Source organism: Pleurodeles waltl, chromosome 5 (assembly GCF_031143425.1).
Source record: "Pleurodeles waltl isolate 20211129_DDA chromosome 5, aPleWal1.hap1.20221129, whole genome shotgun sequence".
Classification (NCBI taxonomy): Eukaryota; Metazoa; Chordata; class Amphibia; order Caudata; family Salamandridae; genus Pleurodeles; species Pleurodeles waltl.
In genome coordinates, this window is record NC_090444.1 from 96687367 (window position 1) to 96710169 (window position 22803).

General features: G+C 43.6%; 1 protein-coding gene across 11 annotated transcripts in view; it reads right to left on the bottom strand.

The window, feature by feature from the left end:
- OTOF (otoferlin) overlaps nt 1-22803 on the bottom strand; it is an 875032-nt gene that overhangs the window by 110251 nt on the left and 741978 nt on the right. For 10 of the 11 annotated variants that reach the window (XM_069233684.1, XM_069233683.1, XM_069233685.1 and 7 more), the window contains 4 exons: nt 15689-15813; nt 13436-13570; nt 11868-12029; nt 2292-2411 (listed from right to left, as the gene is read on the bottom strand). In XM_069233684.1, the coding sequence (XP_069089785.1) occupies nt 2292-2411; nt 11868-12029; nt 13436-13570; nt 15689-15813 (542 nt within the window). Of the gene's footprint in view, nt 1-2291; nt 2412-7719; nt 7792-11867; nt 12030-13435; nt 13571-15688; nt 15814-22803 lie in introns of all 11 variants that reach the window. The other variant, XM_069233681.1, reaches the window with a different exon arrangement.

Here is a 22803-nt window from a genome sequence, read left to right on the forward strand (position 1 = left end):
CATCAAGCATCAAAATGAGCGTCATCCTTTACAATGACTGCGGTGTAGGATGAACAGCGGGTAATCGAAGGGGCTACTGGAAATGGGTGAAATATGGGACGTGGCGACCCCATACATGAAACAATAAATAGCATTCGATTATTTTGAAAGAACATCAGGCGGATGCAGCGTCAAAGCCGTGCTTTGGAAAAGTTTGCAATGGATCATTGTTTTTAGGTTCTTATCCTGTGATCTCATATCATGAAATCTACAAGACAGATATTTACTAATCATCTGCACCTTTATTGATAGTGCACAGCTAGAGCTCAAAGTGTATGGAGATCCATTTTAATTGGACAGGATTTTATAAAGCCAATACTGCCATGCTCTCATGGGTGAACATTTCCAAGAACTGACTGGGGTTGACCACAGAGGCATTTTCACCGCTGAAAAATGTCCACTTTCCTCTTGCAAGTTAATTGGGGTCCCCCTCATCCTTCATCTCTGTGCTAGAGATGTCCAGACGTGCAGCTGCTTCCTGCAGCACAGATTGAGTCCCAACCGCACCTTGACTTGGCTTCCGAGGGGGTGAGTAAGTCACTTCTTTAGTTGGCCAATCTGTGGACCAAACTCTTCTCTTGGGTGCATTAAGGCCCTCAGTCCAATACTCATGCTGAACCCTGTTGGGCACAATCCTCCATTTGTGCCTGTATCGCTACTGTAGCACAAGAGCTAAGTGTGCACCCCATGGGTGTTAGCCTGCACAATTTCCACCAGTTGTAATCTGGATCCCAGACAATGATGCACAGCTCAGTTTCATTAACTGAATAACATCTTAGTGATGAAGGTTTATCGCTTTAAATATCTGCGGGTAAGCAGTATTCCAAAGATATCCTTACTAGGCCTTTTCATCTGTTTCTAGCCTTCTCCAGGACACTGCACATTTTGATATTAACCTTGCTAGAAAAGTCCATACATCTTTGTCTGTAAAAACAAATGTTTTATTTTGCTTTATAGAGTAAAACACATTAAATTACACCTGAGAACTATAAATTGCAACAGTTATTTTCAGGAGAAGGATTAACACATTATACTGTTTTTCAATTACTCTGTGCTCTGCAGTGTTGGCACCTGTCTGGGGATTGCTTGTGAACTCATTTGGACTGGACTTTTCCTTTTGGAGCAGGACCAACAATGATATACACTTGGGGCTAAGAGCTTGTGCTGCCTTTGCATCACCTCGCAGTGCTTAAGTGAGGTTCACTATGCCACACAGAGGCCCCTTGTGTCGCACTTAGTGGCATAGTGAATCTGGAGTAACGCAACTCAGTGAAAGTCCCTTGGAAGGCTTCCATGAGTGGAGCGTGGGTATTCCAATGGTTTTTGGCGCATTCACAGATTTACTAACGCTAGTAAAATTGGGAATGCATCAAAATGGTACGCCTTCACACGGGAGCTGTAACAAAAGAGAAATAAAAGAGAAGTAAGTACTTGCAGCACAAGTAGAAAGAGGAAAAAAGCCTCTGAGGAATGCTTTTGTGCAAGAAGTTGTGCTTTCCTGCTCCAAAACTGTCCTGGCTGTAGCACAAGCACCTTTGCACCATGGTACAAGGGTATCTGCATTGGCGCTTGGCAGCGATACACGCGCCAGTCAGAAGGAGAGTAGGACTGCTCCATATCTTAGAACGCATTTCTGCCCTTTCCACAGAACAGCTAGTTGTCTTGCTGCATTGTATTGCACCAAATATTAGCAAATCTGCCCTTTGGTTTGTGCCAGTCTGTAGAGGTACACTGAGCAGAAAAAGAATAGACTACAATGCAGCCCACAGTAATCACTAGTAGTTGAGATTATTTCAGGCGTCATAAACATCACTTTTTCTCAGTGTGACAGATATACCCAGACGTGGGTCCCATAGCACACTGTGTCTTAGGAAGCAAGGTGCACCACACTGAAGAAGCCCAATAAGGCTGAAACAGGTCTGGCCTTGCTTTTATTCCTATTCAGAGGGAGTGAGGTCTAGTACTTTGGACTTAAATGTTCCTGTTGGAGCAGGAATAAGCATGACTTGTATATTGTTGGATCATCTATAGTGGTACAGTGAGAAGAAAATGAGGAACTGGAATGTGATCCAGAATAATTACCAGTGGCTGTGCTTAGTTCAAGAATGAATTCCATAAACCCCTTTTTTGATGTTTGAAATATAAAGTCCCACATTGCTATTAGACAGTCATATTATTGTGCAGCACCCAAAACGCACAGTGGGAACCAGCATCAAATCAACAGTCACTCAGCTGTGATAGCAGTAGTTTACCTCAACTCTGTATTTACTCAGCACAGGCCTTATGCCAAGAGGGACTGGCAGTATAGGACCCCTGTCCATATCTGTGGGCCCGTCAATCGCAGGCAGGTCAGATTTCCCTGCTGGCCCAATCTGTAAAAGAGAAAACATTGTGGATTAGATACTATTACCAAATTTAAGATTTACACTCCATGATATGACCCACATGCTATTTTGCTCAGCAGACGCCATGCTCACATGCTGTGGTTTATCATGCTGTTTCTGGAAATAAGTTTGATGCAATGAAAGGGACCGTGGGAAACTCACTCATTCAATGTCTGCTTTGATGATTTGTGAAATATAAGTGACCCTTTTAATTGCAAGAGTTCAAAGCTGACATTAGTTGAGTGTGTAAATTATGCATAGAGGGAACAAACTCTTACCAACAATATATTGACATACATATCATAAAAGTATTGTATATGGGGTCACTCTGCTTCTACTCTGTTTCAATTGCATCACTGTGAAAGCATGGACTTATTATGATAGATATGCCAAACATCACAGAATGTGCTACATGTCAATCCCGATGACCTTACCCTAACATCAGTCCACTAGTTGTTGGTGAGGATATCCCAATGGGGTTATGTCATTGGAGAAGACTAAACACCTTATATCAGCAAATGGTCTGCTGCAGCCAGCACATGCCCTAGCACCTCTAAGCATGTAGCATGACCATTTCCTACTGCAACTGTGAACCATGGGAGTTATGGGGACTACGCCCAGTACTGTAGTGATCACTGGGGTGAGGCTGGAATAATGGCTGCTGAAGCCAGTACTGCCTTCTGCTCAGACGTCCACTCTAAGCTCTGTGCCTCTGGGTTGCTCAGACACAGACCAGCGTAAAAGCAGGAGACTGGCTTATGTCACTCCCCCAATCCCACCAACCTCTCCTCTTGCCAGTCCTGTGAGCTAACAGCGTAAATCAATGTTGAATCATGGAAGACGCATTGGTTGCATGCTTTTTCCCATAGGGCAGGATTCTGTTCACATGATTGGTGTGTTGCGGAGAAGGAGGGATTTGACTGATTTAAGAAATTTGCTGACTGGGATGGGGCCAGCAGAAAACATGTTCTTCTGAACTATAAGAATATGACATGTAGGTGGAGTGGTTTCTGGGTGCCAGTTGTCCGCCTCTAATGCTGGCACTAAATTTAATAAATGATTCTGCTTTTCTGCCATAGACTGATACATGCAAATATTGTTACTAAGTATGTAGCCACAGTACAACTGTGATACCATGTATGGCTTTAACATGGTGAGCAATGCTAATCACATGCAAATATACAGCATAAGTGTTCAGGCCATGAACATGCGTTAAAAGCAGTCTTAAGGTACGGTCGTTGAGGTGGTATGGGAAAAATGACCCACAGTGGGAACCTAGTTCATTACAGATTACTACCAGAGGTTTCAAGAACCTCTCTCTTGACACATTTGAATAGCCCTTGACTGCATCCACTTTGCCCCTGAATGACTTGAGACCCAGAGAGGTGCATGCCAGGGCCAAGTAAGCTGGCCCTCCTGAACCTCCTGAGGATCAGTTAGGGGAAGGACTAGGATCTTGCGCAAGGAGGGCGCACTAACCAGAAGAAAGGAAGGCACCCAAATGAAAGGATGGCACAGGGAGTAAGTAGGACTGGCTCCCTAACCCAGTCAATAGGACTGGCTCATTTATTAAGTGTTATTCTTGTGTGCTCGGGAATGGAGATTACTAGCCTACACCACCTCCCTTGAGTAAGCCTTGGACTGCTTTCCAACGCTACCCTATGAGAGTCAAACACTGCAATGGGGTGTTTGGTTCCCAAATTATTCCAACATGCCTATACATGTTTCCTGTTTATGCTTATTAGAGTAATGAGTCCAACAGTCACCAGTGATCAAAGTGGACATACTTTATTGCCAGTATTGGGTGCTCTCACTCTAAATTACAGTCAAATAGTGCGTTGGAATACAAGTAAATGTTATGCCATGTGGCTTGCTGGATTATATCTCCCCTCAGGGGAGACAAGAATGATTACGCGAGGTCATCCAAAAGAAATTCCTTCAACTTGTAAATATTTGTCAATTGTTGTATAGTATTGAGTAGTGTGTGTGTGTAATAAATGTACTTTTACTATATTAAAAGAAAAAGCACAGACTGGATAATCATTTATTGAGTGTTATTCTTGTGTGCTCGTGAATGGGGATTACTAGCCTACACCACCTCCCTTCAGTAAACCTTAGACTGCTCTGCAACACTACCATATGAGAGTCAAGCGCTACAATGGGGTGTTTGGTTCCCAGTGGTGGTCAAATGCGGACCCATTACTTGTGCAGGCCACACAACTAATGACCCATTCTCTGACAAGATGAGCCAGTCGACCCCCTCTAGGATATCAAAATTATTTCATGCAGGAATTCCATAGATGACTATTTGACTGGTGAGATCATTGTAAACAACCGGCACCGCCTGTCCTGGTTGGGTATGAATTTTACGTATACTAGGGGTCTGCCTCAGGACATAACCAGGTTTGTAAAAGTACCCCAGTGGAAACAATTCAATGGAAGATTCTCTAGTTAAACCCCTAGGGTGAGTAATCAATAGGCTTTGCACTACCTGGGGTGTTTTAAAATTAATAACTATGCAATCACCCTGGCGTCCCACTGGCCCAGGCCCCAGCCAGACCACCCTACGAGTTAGTAGAATATCATTAGCCATGGAAAGGGGGAAATTCCTGTGCCGGGCAAGCCAGTTCAGGCATTTATTGGTCAGCTCTTCCTGATCCTCCATCTTGTCCACATGCAGCTGGGGAACACCTGTTAGAATTATCACATAAGGACAAGATGCAGGTGGAAGGTCTATTACAGGTTGTTTCTGGAATCCCAAAGAACTGTTGCAAAACCGTAACCCATGCCCTGGTTACCAGCAGACTCAACTATGTCAACGCCCTCTACGCCGGTACTACCCAGAAGAACTTCAAGAAATTACAGTACATCCAAAAACGCCTCCGCCAGACTCATCCTGGAACAAATCTCCAATCACCTATGAGACCTTCACTGGCTTCCTATCGAGAAGAGAATTAACTTCAAGCTCCTCGTCCACGCTTACAAGGCCCCCCATGACCTAGGACCCACCTACCTCAATCACCGCTACACCTTCTACTTCCCCACCAGACCTATCCGCTCCAGTCAACAAGCACTAGCCACTGAACCTCGCATACGGAAGACCTCAGCTGGTGGGAGATCCTTTGCCTACCTTGCAGCAAAGAGCTGGAACACCCTGCCCTTGCATCTCAGGCAGTCACCATTGTTACCCCAATTCAAGAAGGACCTTAAACCCTGGCTCTTCAACTGAAGCTCAGAGGACAAACCCCCTTAGCACCTTGAGACCCTTACGGGTGAGTAGTTGCGCTTTACAAACTCTGATTGATTGATTGATTGATTGGAAGGTATCATGAACTTATGTCAAGGACGGGAACTTTCATGCCCTTTCCACCGTGCGGTTCACTGTATCCCGAGCCCCAGAAGTGACCTTAACAGAGCTTAGAGGACAGGCAACCTTTTTCTGACTAACAGTGTTGGGTATGACATCAATGCGCTGGGTGTCCAAGGTCGCACGTTGCATTGAGGGCTGATCCCTCTAGGGCCATTTTGGCCAAATGATTTGAGATGTTATCGTAAGTACCCTTGGGGCTGGTTGAGGGGTTTTAAGTGCTTGGCTCTGCAGTTCCTTGATGCCATCAATCCCCTTTTCAATAGCTGCCAGTTGTATCAACATAGGGGAAAGCTCCAATACTAGAACATCTTTAACCTTCCTGAGACAAGCCTCCATTAAGTAATTTGCTTATGATGTTTTGGGCATGGTCTCCTCCCAGCCCGAGCTGGTAGAATCCTGAGAGGCACAAACTGGGGTAGGGGGCGGCAGCCAAGCTAGGAGTCGTTTGAGTCAAAGGGTGATGTCTAGGCTGTTTATCAGTTCCAGTGGACCGCAGGCAATCCTTGGGGTGCGCCCCGGCAGTGTGAAAAACAGGATTTGGGGTTGATGGTTGTGTTTGACTATCACTAAGACCATGAAGTTCAGCTGGTGTAATAATGCCAGGGAACTATGGGATAAGGAGCCGTCAGAGTTCGTAGGAAGGCCAGCACCCAACGACAGTCTCCTCTCGGTCAGGGCAATGTCTGTAGAGATAATCCCCACTGCCCACTGAAGCATCTTATCAATGCTCATTGTAGGAGGAGGAGTCAGGACAGCAGGCCCACTAGGTACTTTTCTTTTATCCATAATGCTTGTTTTTTAGGGTGGAGTCACCCTGGATTTAAAGCAAACGGTGGGCTAGGTAGTAAAGTACCACATAAACACAGTGCAGACAAAACAGAAGGGCCACCAACTAGCGTAGAGCTGAGGAGCTGCATTAAGTAATTAGTGCATCACTCGCCCCAGGGGTACTTTGACAGAGAGTGGGCCCAGTTGGATAATGAAGCTCTGGTCCCCGCTGTCTCCAGCTACCACCACTGTGTTGTAGACTCTTCCACGCTGCAGGAGCACTTTGATTGTTTTAAAGCAAGCACCTACGGGCGCTGGTGCTCAGTGGGCTGTCCCACTGACAGATGGCTGCTGGATAATGAAGCTGCGCCCCCCCACTGGCTCCCGTAACAACTACTCTGTTGTAGAATCTCCTGCACTGTGGGAGCGATTTGATAGTTTTATAGGAAGTGCCTATGGGCACTGGTGCTCAGCAGGCAGTCCCGCTGACAGACGGCTGATGGATAATGAAGTTCTCACCCCCTCCCCCGGCTCCCATAACCACCACTCTGTTGTAGACTAATCTAAGATGTCCCTGGAATGTTTATCACTCTTTCTCCTCTCAGAGACTAACACAATCATAGAGACTCTGAGGAGAGCTACCCCATTGGCTATACATATGTAGTAAGCTTGCTCTTTCTCAACCAATCAGGCATAAAGCCTTCAGATGCTATGAAACCATAGACACAAAATACATTGTCATGATTCAAGGCAAGAAACATAATACAAAAAACTGAAAGCACAAATATAAAGCCAGATAAATAATAAGCAGAGCACAAAATAAAAGCAAACTGAATTACAATAACATTAATTAAGAAAATTAAGAAAAATGATCTATTCTTTATTCCTTTTTTGTCTTTGTCTGTCCTGGAGAGGAGATATTCATCTTACCTATTTTCCTGTACTCAATATTTTGTAAATTGTAAAAATAAATGCCATGCATATAACAAGTAAACTGAAAGAGTGGCACTTTCAAAAGCTTTTTCTCCATGCTCTGGTACTCCTGTGAAGGTATCTCTGTCAATAGTGATCTATGAATATACATCATCTGCTGCCATCACTTTAAGGTAATTGATTTAAAACGTATGGTTCATGTGAAAGCTGGACATCTGAAAGCACCTTGATTTTAGGCAAACTGGGGTCAGATACAGCAAGTAAGGCAGCCCTTATCTCTCGATCATCAAAGGGAATCTGGCAGGATGATGGGCACGACAGAGAAACAGAAAGGAGAAAAGCAGGAAAAAGCATAGACAGAGGTTATAGTGAGGTGTGATCCTGGAAACACTGCAGGTAAAGAGAAAGCATATGTCATCTACATGCACAGTCATCAAGAGGAACACTTCTGGTGTGCAAGGTGAGTGTTTCTTGCATTGTGAAAAACTCTGGGTCATGGACAAGGACACCAGATAGTCATGTAGACAACATTTAGTTCAATAAAGTGGAAAGGTGAAACTGAATGGAAACTATATGGACAAGCAGCCTCCTCCAATCAGCAAGACTCTGCACCTTTCTAAGTATTTAATTGTATGTGGATTAGGTATTACAACAATCTTTTGAGAGATAGACTAGAAATACTAGCCACTCGTTACAGTGTAAATGCAACTTTTAACTTCCGTAGTGGGGAAGGGTAACATTTGGCTTTTGTGATGAATAAACTTTTAGTTCTTTTCCACCAGGTTCTCACCATTGTAAATCACAATACACCCTGAACAAAAGGAGTCTTTATTAAATTATTTGGATTGTCCAATATTATTCCCATACTCCACAACTAGTGACTGCTCAAACACAAATGACCAGGTTAGTTAACTTTTTTTGCCACAATTTATGGTGCCTGACATTAGGACAGAAAAAGGATGGAGTATGGTGATACCTTGGAAACTCAACAATCAACATTACAAAAGTACATGCTATATGCTACTGCAACTTCCCAATCTTCTTTATTGGGCTTCTTTACATAATTGTATTATATTGATTGCATCACAAAAAAACACAACTACAAGGGGGTGGGAGGTGATGTGGAGCATTAAGAAAATGAAAAATATTCTGCTGGGTGTTGAGCCTTGGTGTCAGACTATACAGTAATGGGTTGTAAAGGAATACACAGAGTATCAAGTGGCAGGAGTGCATATCCCAAAGGTGCAAACCTGATTAAAGGTGAGACACTATGTATCTACTAGAATAGTTGGAGTGTCTTCCATAAAAATCTAGTCACTAAATATGAACAACTCTGTTAGTGGAAAATAACCTTTTCAATGACAGATTTGTTCAGTCTTTTTTCTCAAATGTAGGTGGAATGGCCTGCGAAAGGGGTAGAATATTTGAGGTTGATCGACACCATCTTAGAAAAAAACAATCTCCTTGTTCTGCTATCATGTAGTGCTGCGAGATCAGCACAAAACATAGCACCATTAATTAACTCCTGTTACAAAAGTACCAGAATCAAAAAGATAACCTTGGTTTCGTATGATCTTGTGACCAGGAACAAACAAAGGTTCAATAGAAATTGATGTGTAGGTTTGAATGGATCATAGCAACCAGTTTGGTTATTCATTTAGAGGTTTCGTTAAGTGTGAACCAAGTCAGTTCATTTATCATTTGCCACTGTGACTTGAAACATCATCTGCCACCACAACCTACACACCTACACATGTTCTTCATCACAGAAACATAGCTCACTGACATCTTTCAACACTGTCACAACAACCTAAGTGCAGATAAAGATGAACAAGCAATCTCTTTACCCTTTCCATATAGAAGCAATGGCAAATAACGCCTACCCCCCCCCACTGCAGAATAATTATCATTATTCACAGAAAGAGTGCTTGATTAGGTTGAGGTGCAGCATGAATATCGATTGTACACAAAGGCGAGGACAAAATATTGAAAATAAAATAAATAAATAAATATATATATATATATTTATGTTAAAGATACGTAGATGTGGAGTTAGGAATAGTAAATCTCTACTTTCCTATCTGCACTTACCTTTCAATACTTTGTCCCTTGAGATTTTGTCCTCGATATTCTTGTGCAACAATATTCTGGGGGTCGATATTCAGTAGTACAACCATTTGGTCTCTTTTATAAAAAAATTATCAGCTTTCCTATCAGGTGTTGGAGAGGGGTAGTCAATTTGAACCACTCTAATCATGCTTGAACAATTAACAGACATATCTTCATACTTAAAATATTTATGTGTCTGGACCATATACTGATACATAGGCTGGGAATTTGGGGAGCTCAATGCTTAAACTATACCTGAGGTAACAGTCGGCATGAGACACAGCATAGAACAATCTAAAAGCTGCTCAGTATCTAAAGAAAGTAAGAACGAGACAATTTCAATGCAATTTCAAAAAGCCCTTCAGTAGGATAGCAATCCACTTACCTGAATTCAGTGATTTGTAACAGAGTAATGAGGAAGAGATCAGACCTTCACATAAACTGGATGTTGAAGTCTAGGGAAGCTGCAGGAGGGCCCATCCCCCTCTCTAAAGTGTTTTGTAAGGGGTGCCACAACCTCTTAAGTTGCCCTAATTGACCTTGTCTCCTCATTGATACAAATATATTTTACTAATGGAAATTTCCAGCAGATTTAATTTATTTTTCTTCTGAGACAAATAAGGATTTATTAATTGAGCAAGTCACATGAGGGACCAAAATGCTGCTGTGATAGAGTTGTGCCTCATCAAGAATAAGGGGTGGGGCACCAGTTTAATGTCTCCCCTGTACTAGGAAACACCCAAACTATCCCTGTGGAGCTCTTGGATTTTTGTTTCGGGTGGTCCCTGTGGGCCATGTAGACTGAGTCAAAATGGCAAAATATTTGGGTACAAAAGTGAAATTGGTGGGGATGGAGAAGCAGTGACAGTCAACCAGGAGTTTTGTTGTTACTTATTTATTGATTTATAATTTTATTTATGAATATATGAATTCATAGATAAATCCATAACGTGTGCATGCTACAGGCTTGATTGTCCCTAGGAGTGCACCACAAGGAATTTTGAAAACTACTTGAAGACAACAATAATGATATTGATATAATTTTGTTACAAGGACTATTAAATATAGTTTCATCAGGTAAAGACTGTAACAAGTACCAGTGTATGTGCAACATATGGAGGACCAAGTAAAAAGACAGTAGAACCGTGCTAAAGGATGCATATGAAATACATATTGAGTAGTGGGGTGCTGTGTAGCTACGCAGTTGTAGATCATCTATGTACTAGACGTAGTTTGTCATATTAGTCACAACAAAGAACACATGATCGATTGACCTTCTTAATAGTATATCATGCTGACCTTTATCATAAACTATGTGATGGTGTGGATCATGGTGGTATCCCCTTCAAGAAGGACTTAAGGCACAGCATTCTATTACATTGGCATTTGTAAAGAGCTTCACACACCGGGTGCATCCAAGTGTCAAGAGAAGAATTAATCAAGAGGAAAAGAGGATACACCTTTCAGTTTTGCACAGGTCCATTGGAAGCGTATTCAGATAATTTTTCAATCCAGGTGAATCTGGAGACAGATAAAATACTTGAATCTTGTGAGTTCAAATTTCTGGATGGCTTGCAAAAGGAAGATTCCTTCTGATAGGAGGGAGGAGAAGTAAGGTAAGTGCCTAGAGGCTAAATTATTTACGTATTAAGAGTGCTGCTTGTATATGTTGTTATATGTAATCCATTTAAGTAATTAAGAATTATAGACAAAGGCTTTTCAAACTAATGCCTCAATAAATAGTTTCTTATTTATAATGCTTAGACTCCCACAGTAAAAACCATGTGACTAATAGGAATTAATAGTCTTCAGATCTGTGCATGCAGGTTTGGGCCAAGACACAAGCCTCTTTACTAATGTACTCAACAGATGTCATATAAGAGGAAATAGCTCAGTAACAAGAAAGTGTGAATCAAATATGTATAGTGTTTCACGTTGAGAAATCAAACTTAAAACTGCCTCTTCCTACTGAACATTGTGTATCTGGGGTGCATGGAGATGAGGATACTTGAGAAAAGTACAATACAACTCCAGGATTCATGTATCCACTGCCAGGGTTTCAACCTGTACATCACACTTCACCCTACAGGTGGGTACATGTTTTATCCAAGGCCAATAAATGGGATTGCAGCTTTGTGATGTGTTCGTATATTGAAGCATCTGGTCTTCACAAATGATACTTCCTATTTTGGTTCATAATATTGTTCTGGACCTATACTTTAGCACAACGAGGAGTATTGGCTGTTCCGGGCATCTTCTCTTACCTGTAGGAGTTCAAAAGCTGCAAGCAAATCTCCAGCGGTGGAGTTTCCTCGGTATATCTGGTAATATTCAAGTTGTGGAGGGAAGCGAGGAGGGCAGTACCTTTCATCTGACATTTTTACCACAGGTTTGGCAAAAGTCCGGCCCATGAAATCTGCTTTCCCCTACAAGAAATAGAGAACACCTCTGTTAAAAAAGAAGGAATGCAATTGAAATGATCATATTCCCAAATGTTTGAAAAGTTCTGTAGCAGGGTGCACAATTTCAAGCGTGCAATTACCACATTCACGACTAGTACATTTTAACTGCTTTATTCATGCATTCAAAAGTCATATGAAATGAAAACATGTTCATATCCGTTCTCAACAACAAGTAGGCCAGAAGTAAAAAAATAGGACATCGTTTTTTTCCTTTTTCCGAAATCTTTAAAAAAAAAGGTTTTTATTAACAGAAATCATTAAAAATGTCTTGCACAACAGTGTATGAATACAAAGGTTTTCATCTCACATTAGCATATATCAAGCACACTAATTCCCCAAATGAAGACAAACACAGAACGTCATCATACTGAAGTGGCTTAAAAAAGATCCATTTCATCCACCCAATTCTCATCCAAAGTTTGCCAGATTGTTTTACCTTTTTATAATGTACTTAGTTGAATGAAAACAAACTCGGTGATTGATCCACATTGACCTATGCTGAGGGAGGTTCTAAGGTTCTGTGCATTTGGAAGATATCTAAATGCCATTGGAGCTATTGTTTCACTTTTAGGATTGCTTCGAGGTTTATGAATATATTAATGGTTTTGTTGAACTCTATTGTGGATTTTGCATGTTTGCTTAGTTTTTTTATACTTATTATGTATGTATGTATATGTATTACAGCTAGTATTCGGGAAGGAAGAGGATTACCATCAGTGAAGAAGATCATTAAGGTTCATGGTTGATAGACTGACTGCCACACCATGACTGGGAACATTTGTGAACTACAATCATATTAGCACCTCATCTCCAATAGGATGCCTAATTAAATGTACCATTGTTTGGAGCACATAGCAATTAGGGGCCTTCACCCTTAAATCCTTCACCCCCTAAACGATTCGCCCTCTGTCCCTAAATCTGTCACCCCTAAACTCTTTATCCCTCCCCTTATTACTATCCTAAAATGTATTGACATTTAAATTCCACTCATATATTTGTGTTATCCTACTTCTATTCCATTGACAGATGATGAGATTAAATAGCATCTGCGTGGAAATGCCCATGAGGAAATGGATCAGTAATGAAATGGATGCAAAAATGGTATGTTCCCTCTGATAAAATGATAATGCATATCTTATTGAATGAAATCAGTTCTAGGCATTATCACACTCATTTTATTGACCTTGAAGGTATGAAAGAGAATGAAACTGCCAGTATTTACACCTGTGTCTTTTAACTTACATACTGATCTCTGCAGTGGATGTATTCTCCGACTGAGCTAACGTACCAGGGTAAAAAGCTTCCTTCTTTCAAGATATTGGCGAAGTAGGCCCTAAATATTCCTTCCTGGGCATGCCAGCTGCACTTACCACAGTGTCCTGATCGTAGATCTCTATGACGATAATCGGGGGGTCATCGCGCATCTCATGGGCTTCGCCGTACAACTCCACATTGTCGAACACCAGTAACTGGTCCCAGGTGGGGCACAGGGTCTCATTGAGTACCTGGAAGAATCACAGGACCAATGAACAGCTTATAGAAGAACTGCTATGCAGATTGCATGTGTCTGGCTTAGGTTATAATAAAATATGAGGGGCTTATTTATGCACCTAGTGAAAGTCTTCTACAATAAAGATGTACATACAACATCTAGTGTTCAACATTCTTCTGGTTTCCCATGTACCTAATACATCCTTTATCTGCAAAACATACAAATGTGGCAGAATAAACAATTCAAACATTTCCTGTTTCTCCCTTAGGTGGTAAAACAACACAAAAGACTGCTGGGTTTTGGAATGCCTATTTTATACAATTATAGCCACATGTTGCCAGAAGATAGCCAAATAAACCCCTTTTAAGGCAATGATTTGGTGGCCCTTTATTACAGAAACTTTGCATTTGGGAGAAAAGTGAGCAATATTCATTTTGTACTTCTTTTGCTGCATTAGAAGTCTTGAAATTTTGCAAAGATTTTGCTCCATTTCATATCCACTGTAGGTCATATAACAAAAGGATTCTGCATGACCACCAAATACAGCAAACTGATATTAAACCATGTTTGTTAATTAGAAAATAAGAAGCAAGGCAAACTTCAGGCATTAGCTGGAGTTTGGCAGAGAGGGCGCGCTGACGTTTATCCGCACTGACAAACTCCCAGTTCCCCTGCTTTATTTAGAGATGGGAGAAGTTCCCCCGCTTTATTTAGAGCTGGGAAAAGTGCCAGGTACACATTGGTGGAACTTCCACTGACTACCAGTGAAAACTTTGACCTAGCGAACCATCCTCCAAAGCGCTACCAGGTCACAGTGACGGTCATCCCGCTCTTTTGAGAGCAGAGCGACTGTCACCCATTTTCTCTGCCTGTGGTCACCATGAAATGCACACCTGTTATACACAGTGACTCAAACTGAGTAACATGCAGAAACATGCTGAGGATCCAAGTTAGACCTAACTGATGAGGCCCAGCAAGATCAAAAGTGGTCCAGGGTTGCTTGTTTCTCCTTCTAGAGGAGGCCTCATCTGGCAGTTCAGGACAGACTGTTCCATAAGGGGTAGGATCAGGTCTGATTTGCAGAAGGGGGGCTCTGCCTAGAGTGGCACAATGTGTGAAAAAATATAGCCTTGGAACCTGCCGTAGTGGGCTCTACCAGCCATTAAAGACCCGCTCCCGCGTTAAAGGCTCAAGCTGAAGGTGAGGGCCTTTAACAAGGGAGAGGGCCTTTAATGGCCGGTAGAGCCGGCTACTGTGGGTTATAAGGCTATTAGAACATTCTGCCACTAGAGGGCAGAATGTTCTATTTAATAAAACAAATTCCTCACGTTGCTCGAGGGGATTAATATCCCCTCAGGCTCTGTGAGGCTTTGTTCACAGCTGTTGCTGTGAACAAAGAAAACATTGGAATGTTGATCCTCGGGGCTTTTACCAGCGACTATAAGCCAGGGAAACTCCATTGTCTGCAATGGAGCCCCCAACGTTCCAATGTTCTAATATGGGTTAGAATGCTACAGAAAGCGATTGCCTCTGGGTTAGACTATTTGCAAACATTCCTCCCGTCACTTTTTTGTGTTTGATGTAAATATAGGCGAGTGCCTACAGTTACAAAGATGCATTCCCTTACCCTCATAACGTGTCCAGTCTTTTTAGAGACACATGCCCATCTCCTACTCGATGGACACTTCTTCTCTAGATACTATCTTTTCTACAGAACCAACCCCGCTCTTGTTAGACTGCCCGCTCTTGTCATGAATTTACCCATCTGCACCACATCTCTGCAGTCATAAGAATATGTCTTCTTCGGACCACAACTGTTCCTGCAGAACACCACCACCTCAGTATCAGACAGAATCTCTTCCTATCTCCACCACACACTTTCCTTCTTACATCACCAAATCCGAATGTCTTGACAATGTGTCTATCTTCTCTGACCGCACTTGTTGTGTATTTAGAAAATATCTGGAGCCTTAGACATTGTGGGCGATGAATGATGATATATAATGAGCTTAGCAGGGAACTGCTACACTGACAACACTTTTTGACAACCTCTTTCCCCAACGCTAATAAGAGGGTGTTGTGAAAAAAAGAGCCTGTGCTCCAGAGTGGACCTAGTAGGGAAACCACTTACCTCAGTGCACTGACTATGAGAGATGAAGAAAACCCTGGCAAAGGGATCTGAGAGGCCGCTGCTATCTGCAGCGAACAGGCTGCGCGCCTGGTACATGTGCGCTCTGAGCTGGAAGACCTGTTTCTCTGGAGGGGCAGAAAAGAAACAAATATGCGTTGTTAGACTGGCTTCTCTGGAGTGAGACACAGGAAAAGGAATTACACGTTGTTAGAATGGCTTCTCTGGAATGAGACACAGGAAAAGGTATTACACACTGTTAGAATGGCTTCTCTGGAATGAGACACAAAGGAAAATGAATAACACGTTGTTAGACTGGCTTCTTTGGAATAACACAGGAAAAAATATTACACATTGTTAGACTGGCTTCTCTGGAATGAGACACACACACAGGAAAAGTATTACACGTTGTTAGGCTGGCTTCTTTGGAATGACACAGAGGAAAAAGTATTACACATTGTTAGACTGGCTTCTCTGAGTGAGACAGATGAAAAAGAATTGCACATTGTTAGAATGGCTTCTCTGGAATGAGACACAAAGGAAAATGAATAACACATTGTTAGACTGGCTTTTCTGGAGTGAGACAGAGAAAAAAGTATTACACATTGTTAGACTAGCTTCTCTGGAATGAGACACACACACAGGAAACGTATTACACATTGAACACTGGCTTCTTTGGAATAAGACAGAGGAAAAAGTATTACACATTATTAGACTGACTTCTCTGGAGTAAGACAGAGGAAAAAGTATTAACATTGTAAGACTGGTTTCTTTGGAGTGAGACATAGAAGAAAAGGTATTACACATTGTAAAACTGGTTTCTCTGGAGTGAGACACAGAGGAAAAATTATTGGATTACACGTCGTTGGACTGGCTTTTCAGAAGTGAGACACAGAGGAAAGTGAATTACACATTGTTAGACTGGTTGCTCTGGAGGAAGACACAAAAACATAATCACCTTTAAACTACAGAATTGCCCACTAGCACTGAGTCTGCCAGGGTCTTGTGTTACGCCAACAAAGAAGGGTTCTCTGAGTTTTATCTACCACATACAGCGCATACATTAACCCAAAACATCAGCATGTTAGTGAGTACTCTACTAGAGAATAGAGCTTGGAAACAGGAAGAGGGAGTAACAGCCCTGTGCTGCCGAGCTCTGCCCTCTGCGGCCCTTGCAACCCAGATCGCTTTTTATGGGCGAGCGCAAAGCGCTCCGTCCCATTCTGTAATCTCCCTTTGGGCTTCCAACCACGCCCATGTCACGTCAGTCACTTTCATTGGTTCGTGGGCTTGCCTTTTAAAATCCGCTTGCTTTCATTTGTGAAAGGCATGCATACGTCATGCCTTTTCCGGTGTTTAGCCCACCTACACAGCACCGGTAAACTACTGAAAACACACGAGGCTCGATGTTTTCAGCAGGGTGTCCGGACTACTGTATCTGTTTATTTTCCATGCAGCATGGTCGCGATGCATTTTACATAGCGCCATCGCGCTGCGTTTTCTTTTCTTTACAACGCTAATAGCTCTAACTCGAGCTAATGCGAGACCCGTTGCATTGAAAATGCTTGTTAAGATAGAGTATGGGGTGTAGACGGGAAAACGACAAACACACACCTCTTCTGTGTCTGAGGCATTCCTTGTTAACCCTTAAAAGGTCAGCAATTTGCTCCACACGTAAAAGTACTGCTAATGGAGTAAATCTCCTTTATCAAGTGGGTTTTGTGAATCAGTCCTTATTTTTACACCGTATGTAATTCCTCTTAATGCACATAGGAGGTTATAGTGTTGAATTTTAATTTTAGTCAGTGTTAGGCGTGGCAACACACATCCAATGACCCACAAGGTGTGTGTAATTGTGTGTGCAAAGTAGTTTTCCTTGCTCGTGGCTACACTGTGATACTCCGGCTTCAATTATGTATCTGTTTTGATTCCACTAAAACATTCTTGTGAAAGTCAAAATTCTTAATCCTGAAACATACAGCTAACAAGAGTTGAATTATTGTGCATCTCTTTACCGAATACCTAATTATCTGCCCTTCACAAGCTTGGGTGCAAATACAATCAATACATCCCAAAACATCTTGCCAACTCGTAGCTCTCAAGGCCAAATGACTTGTAAAAGAAATCAAAAGTGATAGACTTCTAGGTAATTAGAATCTGTAGAGTGCACACCAAAACCACACATAACAAATCATGTTTCATGGCTATTTTGACTGAAGAGGTGTCCCAGGTTGTTCACAATACCTATTTAATCTTACTGAGCCGGGCTTAGAGATATAATTCTACAAGTTGGGCTTAGAGATATAATTCTACAAGTTAGTTGAAAGAGGAATCTTTGGAGTTGGGAGTTAGACACAGAGGGGCTGATTCTAACCTTGGCGGACGGCGGAGGCCGTCCGCCAAGGTTCTGCCGTCAGAACACCGCACCGCGGTCGAAAGACCGCGGCGGTGATTCTGAGATTTGCCCTGGGCTGGCGGGCGGCCGCCAAAAGGCCGCCCGCCAGCCCAGGGCAAATCAACCTTCCCACTAGGATGCCGGCTCAGAATTGAGCCGGCGGAGTGGGAAGGTGCGACGGGTGCAGTTGCACCCGTCGCGTATTTCAGTGTCTGCTAGGCAGACACTGAAATACTTTGTGGGGCCCTCTTACGGGGGCCCCTGCCAGTGGCATGGGCACGGCAGGGGCCCCCAGGGGCCCCGCGGCACCCCCTACCGCCATCCTGTTCCTGGCGGGCGAACCGCCAGGAACAGGATGGCGGTAGGGGGTGTCAGAATCCCCCATGGCGGCGCAGCAAGCTGCGCCGCCATGGGGGATTCTAAGGGCAGCGGTAAACCGGCGGGAGACCGCCGGTTTACCCTTTCTGGCCGCGGCTGAACCGCCGCGGTCAGAATGCCCTGCGGGGCACCGCCGGCCTGTCGCCGGTGCTCCCGCCGACCCTGGCCCCGGCGGTCTTAGACCGCCGGGGTCAGAATGACCCCCAGAGTCTAAATTTATGGGCCAAGAACCTTTATGAGTAAGGGGGATGGTACTACAGGAGTACTCTTTTACATACTCTTATATGTATTTGTGAATTGACCCGAAGTGTCAAACTCCCTGTTAGTAAAACTAAAATAGTAAAATACAGATTGGGTATGAAAATTCTCTCAATATTCCCATTGTATTCCCATTTCAGAAGTCTTTGGTCTAATTCTCAAAGACATGTCGTAGTACATAAAGGAGTATTATAGGAGCACTACTTTGCATACTCCAAAATACCTTTGTGAATACGTCTATTAAGGTCAATGGAAAATTCTAATTTCTGGAGTAAGTGCTACATCTGGAGGGGAATTAACCAATAACATTTCTTCTACCAGAGAGGTGGCATATGGAAGAGATTTAGGGGGTCATTCTGACCCGGGCGGGCGGCGGACCGCGGAGGCCATTCTGACTTTCCCGCTGGGCCGGCGGGCGCCTGCCGGCCCAGCGGGAAAGGCCCTGCAACACAGAGGCCGGCTCCGAATGGAGCCGGCGGTGTTGCAGGGGTGCGACGGGTGCAGTTGCACCCGTCGCGATTTTCACTGTCTGCTATGCAGACAGTGAAAATCATGCTGGGGCCCTGTTAGGGGGCCCCTGCACTGCCCATGCCAGTGGCATGGGCAGTGCAGGGGCCCCCAGGGGCCCCACGACACCCGTTCCCGCCATCCTGTTCCTGGCGGTCAAAACCGCCAGAAACAGGCTGGCGGGAAGGGGGTCGGAATCCCCATGGCGGCGCTGCTTACAGCAGCGCCGTCGAGGTTCAGCCCAGCCAGGGGAAATCCGGCGGGAAACCGCCAGATCCCCTTTTCTGACCGCGGCTTTACCGCCTCGGTCAGAATGGGCACTGAAGCACCGCCAGCCTGTTGGCGGTGCTTCCGTTGCCCGCGGCCCTGGCGGTCTTAGACCGCTAGGGTCGGAATGAGGGCCTTAATTGGTAGACTCTGTTAACCTAAACACCTGTGGCTTTTCCATTACCAGCCTACCCTGGTTCAGGTGGTTAGCTCGCACAAAGAAGGGGGAAGCGATTACCGCATGGCAGGACTCAAGGCACCTGGATCTGACATCATCCCACCAGTGCTTGCAATTATAATGCTACGTCATAAGAGCCCACTAAACAAGGTCAACCAAAGTGTGCAGTGTATGATTCACTGTAAATTGACTTAGCAAAACTGAGGACAACCCCCATTGATGCAACCAAATATTCACCCAATTAAACAGGACTCCAAAATATATGAAAACTGTACAGTGAAAGTGTGATTTAGGAGCACAATTACCTGTGAGTCTGCACAGATGGCAGCACATATGAGTTCACAATCCTGTTATTAACCTCAGAACAGATTTACTCACCCTTAAAATGACACATGTATTGCGCAATTTTATATGTCACTAAATATGCTCGTGGTGTGGTTTGTAAGAGATCGCGAGAGATCCATTTCAGGGATGCAAGAAAAATGTGAACGCAATTACACTCACAGGTTTATGGCTATTCAAAAATACTTTTCTAAATTGTTTCACACCTCCAAAATGCTCAACGTTAACTCAAGTCAGTGGCAGGAGTAAATCTCTTATAAGGGGGGAAATAGGAGAGAATGGTATAAAAAAATACGTGAGGGTGGACAGAAAGCTGCTTCTCAGTGCAGAAAAGTATTTTCTTCTTGGAGAAACCAGAAAGAGACATTGCAAGTGCACGGTGGCGTTTCATGTATGTCCTCGGGAATATTGACTTGCTTCCTTTCCTTAAGCTCCATTCCAGAGACCCCTGAGAATCTCTGTTAGTGACATGTTCCCCGGAGTGCTCCTGGAGTTCCAAGCCAGATATAAATGTATGCAACTGATGGCTTTATGGAAACAAATGTACATTTCTGACTGTACTCCTGAGAGTTTTGTGCGTTGGACCTGGCATCATTAGGAAAACCAAAATGTGGTAATTAAAACAGTAACTCAACAAATAATATACACCCGGCACCATTACCTTAACTTATGACATCATGCCACTGGACAGACTGTAAAGCAGTGCTCCTTCCGCCTTGCCAATCCCAGGATTTTCCTTTCTCATTCAGAAGTGGGGAACTGCTAGGTTACATCGGTGGTGCTTATTTTGAGCCGGTGCTTTCCAATGCTCGGCACCGGCATTTGTCAACACCAGCATTTAGGACAGTCTGACACATTGTAACACTGTTTGTTTAATTTAGAGATGAGCACAACAACAGTTGCTTATTAATTCAATATCAAAACCCAAAAAAAATGATGGACAGCGTTGATACTTTGCAAACATTCACCCCCAGCTACAGATCCTGGTTTAATCAATCGTTATTTTGCTCACTACATCACCCCAGTCTACAAATCAGACTGATTTGCATACGGCTGGGCCCAAACTGGGGTGGTGTGGCGAGCAAAATAACAAAGTATTTAACACAGATCTGTGACTGCGGGTGAGTGTTCATTTTTATTGGTTTTTCTATGTGTGCCATAAGAGCAAGGCTATGCCCAGACGTGGGCCCCTTGCTTGCTGTGCCACTGGATTCAAGGTAGCCTGGCTGATGGAGGGTGATAACCCGAAACTGGTCCTAGGATGCTTGTTTTGGTCCAGAGAAGACCTGCCTTGGCAGTTCGGGCTGGACTGTTCCTATGGGGCACAGGGTCAAGACTGATTTGCATATGGCTGGGTCCAAACTGGGGTGATGTGGAGAACAAAATACCAATGGATTTAACCCAGATCTGTGACTGGGAGTGAGTGCTTGAAAAGTTTCAACACTCTGTCCCTCATTTTATTTTGGTTTTGCTATTAATTTAATATACCTTAAAATTAATAAAACCTGTTTCCCAAGCCATTCCTATAGCCTTGAGGGCTGGAATAGTTTGAACCGTCACACTCTTATGTGTGATGGTTAGTAGTTGTGTTGGTACTGCCATTGGCGGTGCTGGCAGGGGCAGTGGTTGCAGTGGCCTCCTGACGAGGACCCTGGCAATGTTTCTTTACAAATTAAGCACTGGCTGATAGTAATTTCTGACCCAGCCGTCACCCATCACAGGTTTGCCCGGTGTTAGTGGTGGTTGCCACACCCTGCTGGGGGAAGAATGACTGTCACTTATTTTCCTTGTTCATCTGCATTGCATGGCCATGGGTGGGGAAACTGTGCAACGGCCTTGACGAGGCAGGAAGAAGCCTCTGTGTATGCGGAGACTTTTGTTTGGAGTAAATAAACTTCCATTTTGAGAATTTGTTTTCTATAAACGAAGAAATTATTGAGCAGGTACTTTAAACATGGCACCTCTTCAGAAAACCTGCAGTGCTATGACGGGAGTCGCCTCAGTGGTGGCACCCTCACAGCTCAGGGATCCCCACCAGGCAGGCAGAGATCACCAAACAGGACAGACGGTCCATTCTGGAATTAAATGATCCCCTTAATCACTTCATATGAGCGTCATAAGTGTAGATTATGTTAAGGGCGATGGAGTGTACTACAAGCCCATACTGGTGGATGCAACTCTGGAGCACCGCATACTTGGTGCAAAGAGTCATCTTCATCTCATTTTAAGGATGATGGTAGTTTTATGTTCTCATTTGGTAAACCTGGACCGTAGAAATCTGCACCAAAGCTTTGACACCAGGAAGCAGGAAGGGGTGCTCGATGAGGGGTGCTCACCACTGTTGCGTGTCTTTGAACTCATTGGGCAGGATGAATGAGTTTGCCACTTGTGGCCGGATCAGGAGGCTGGAGTATGAATGAAATCTCTTAAGTTATCCTCTAATTAAAAATAGTAGCATAACTATTCACCATAACAGAACTTCAATGTGTTGCTATAAGTTGCTTATTATTGTAGTCTTAGTTCAACAGCAGAAAACATTTTGTTTAGTTGCTCAGTGCGCCAATGGACAACTGGTGCTGACAGTAAGCACATGCTGGAAGCAGTATATGGGCTGTGTTATGATTTCTTAAATGGCTGTGCTTCAGTCTCTTCTGTAATACTATTGGCTAACCAAAGATGGCAGGCAGTGCCACTCATCACCCACATGTGCCTTGAAAAGTCACCTACAGTGTACTTGAAATTATCCTGTTTGCACATGGTCCAAGCACTGCCAACCCTAACTTTCCATGGCCA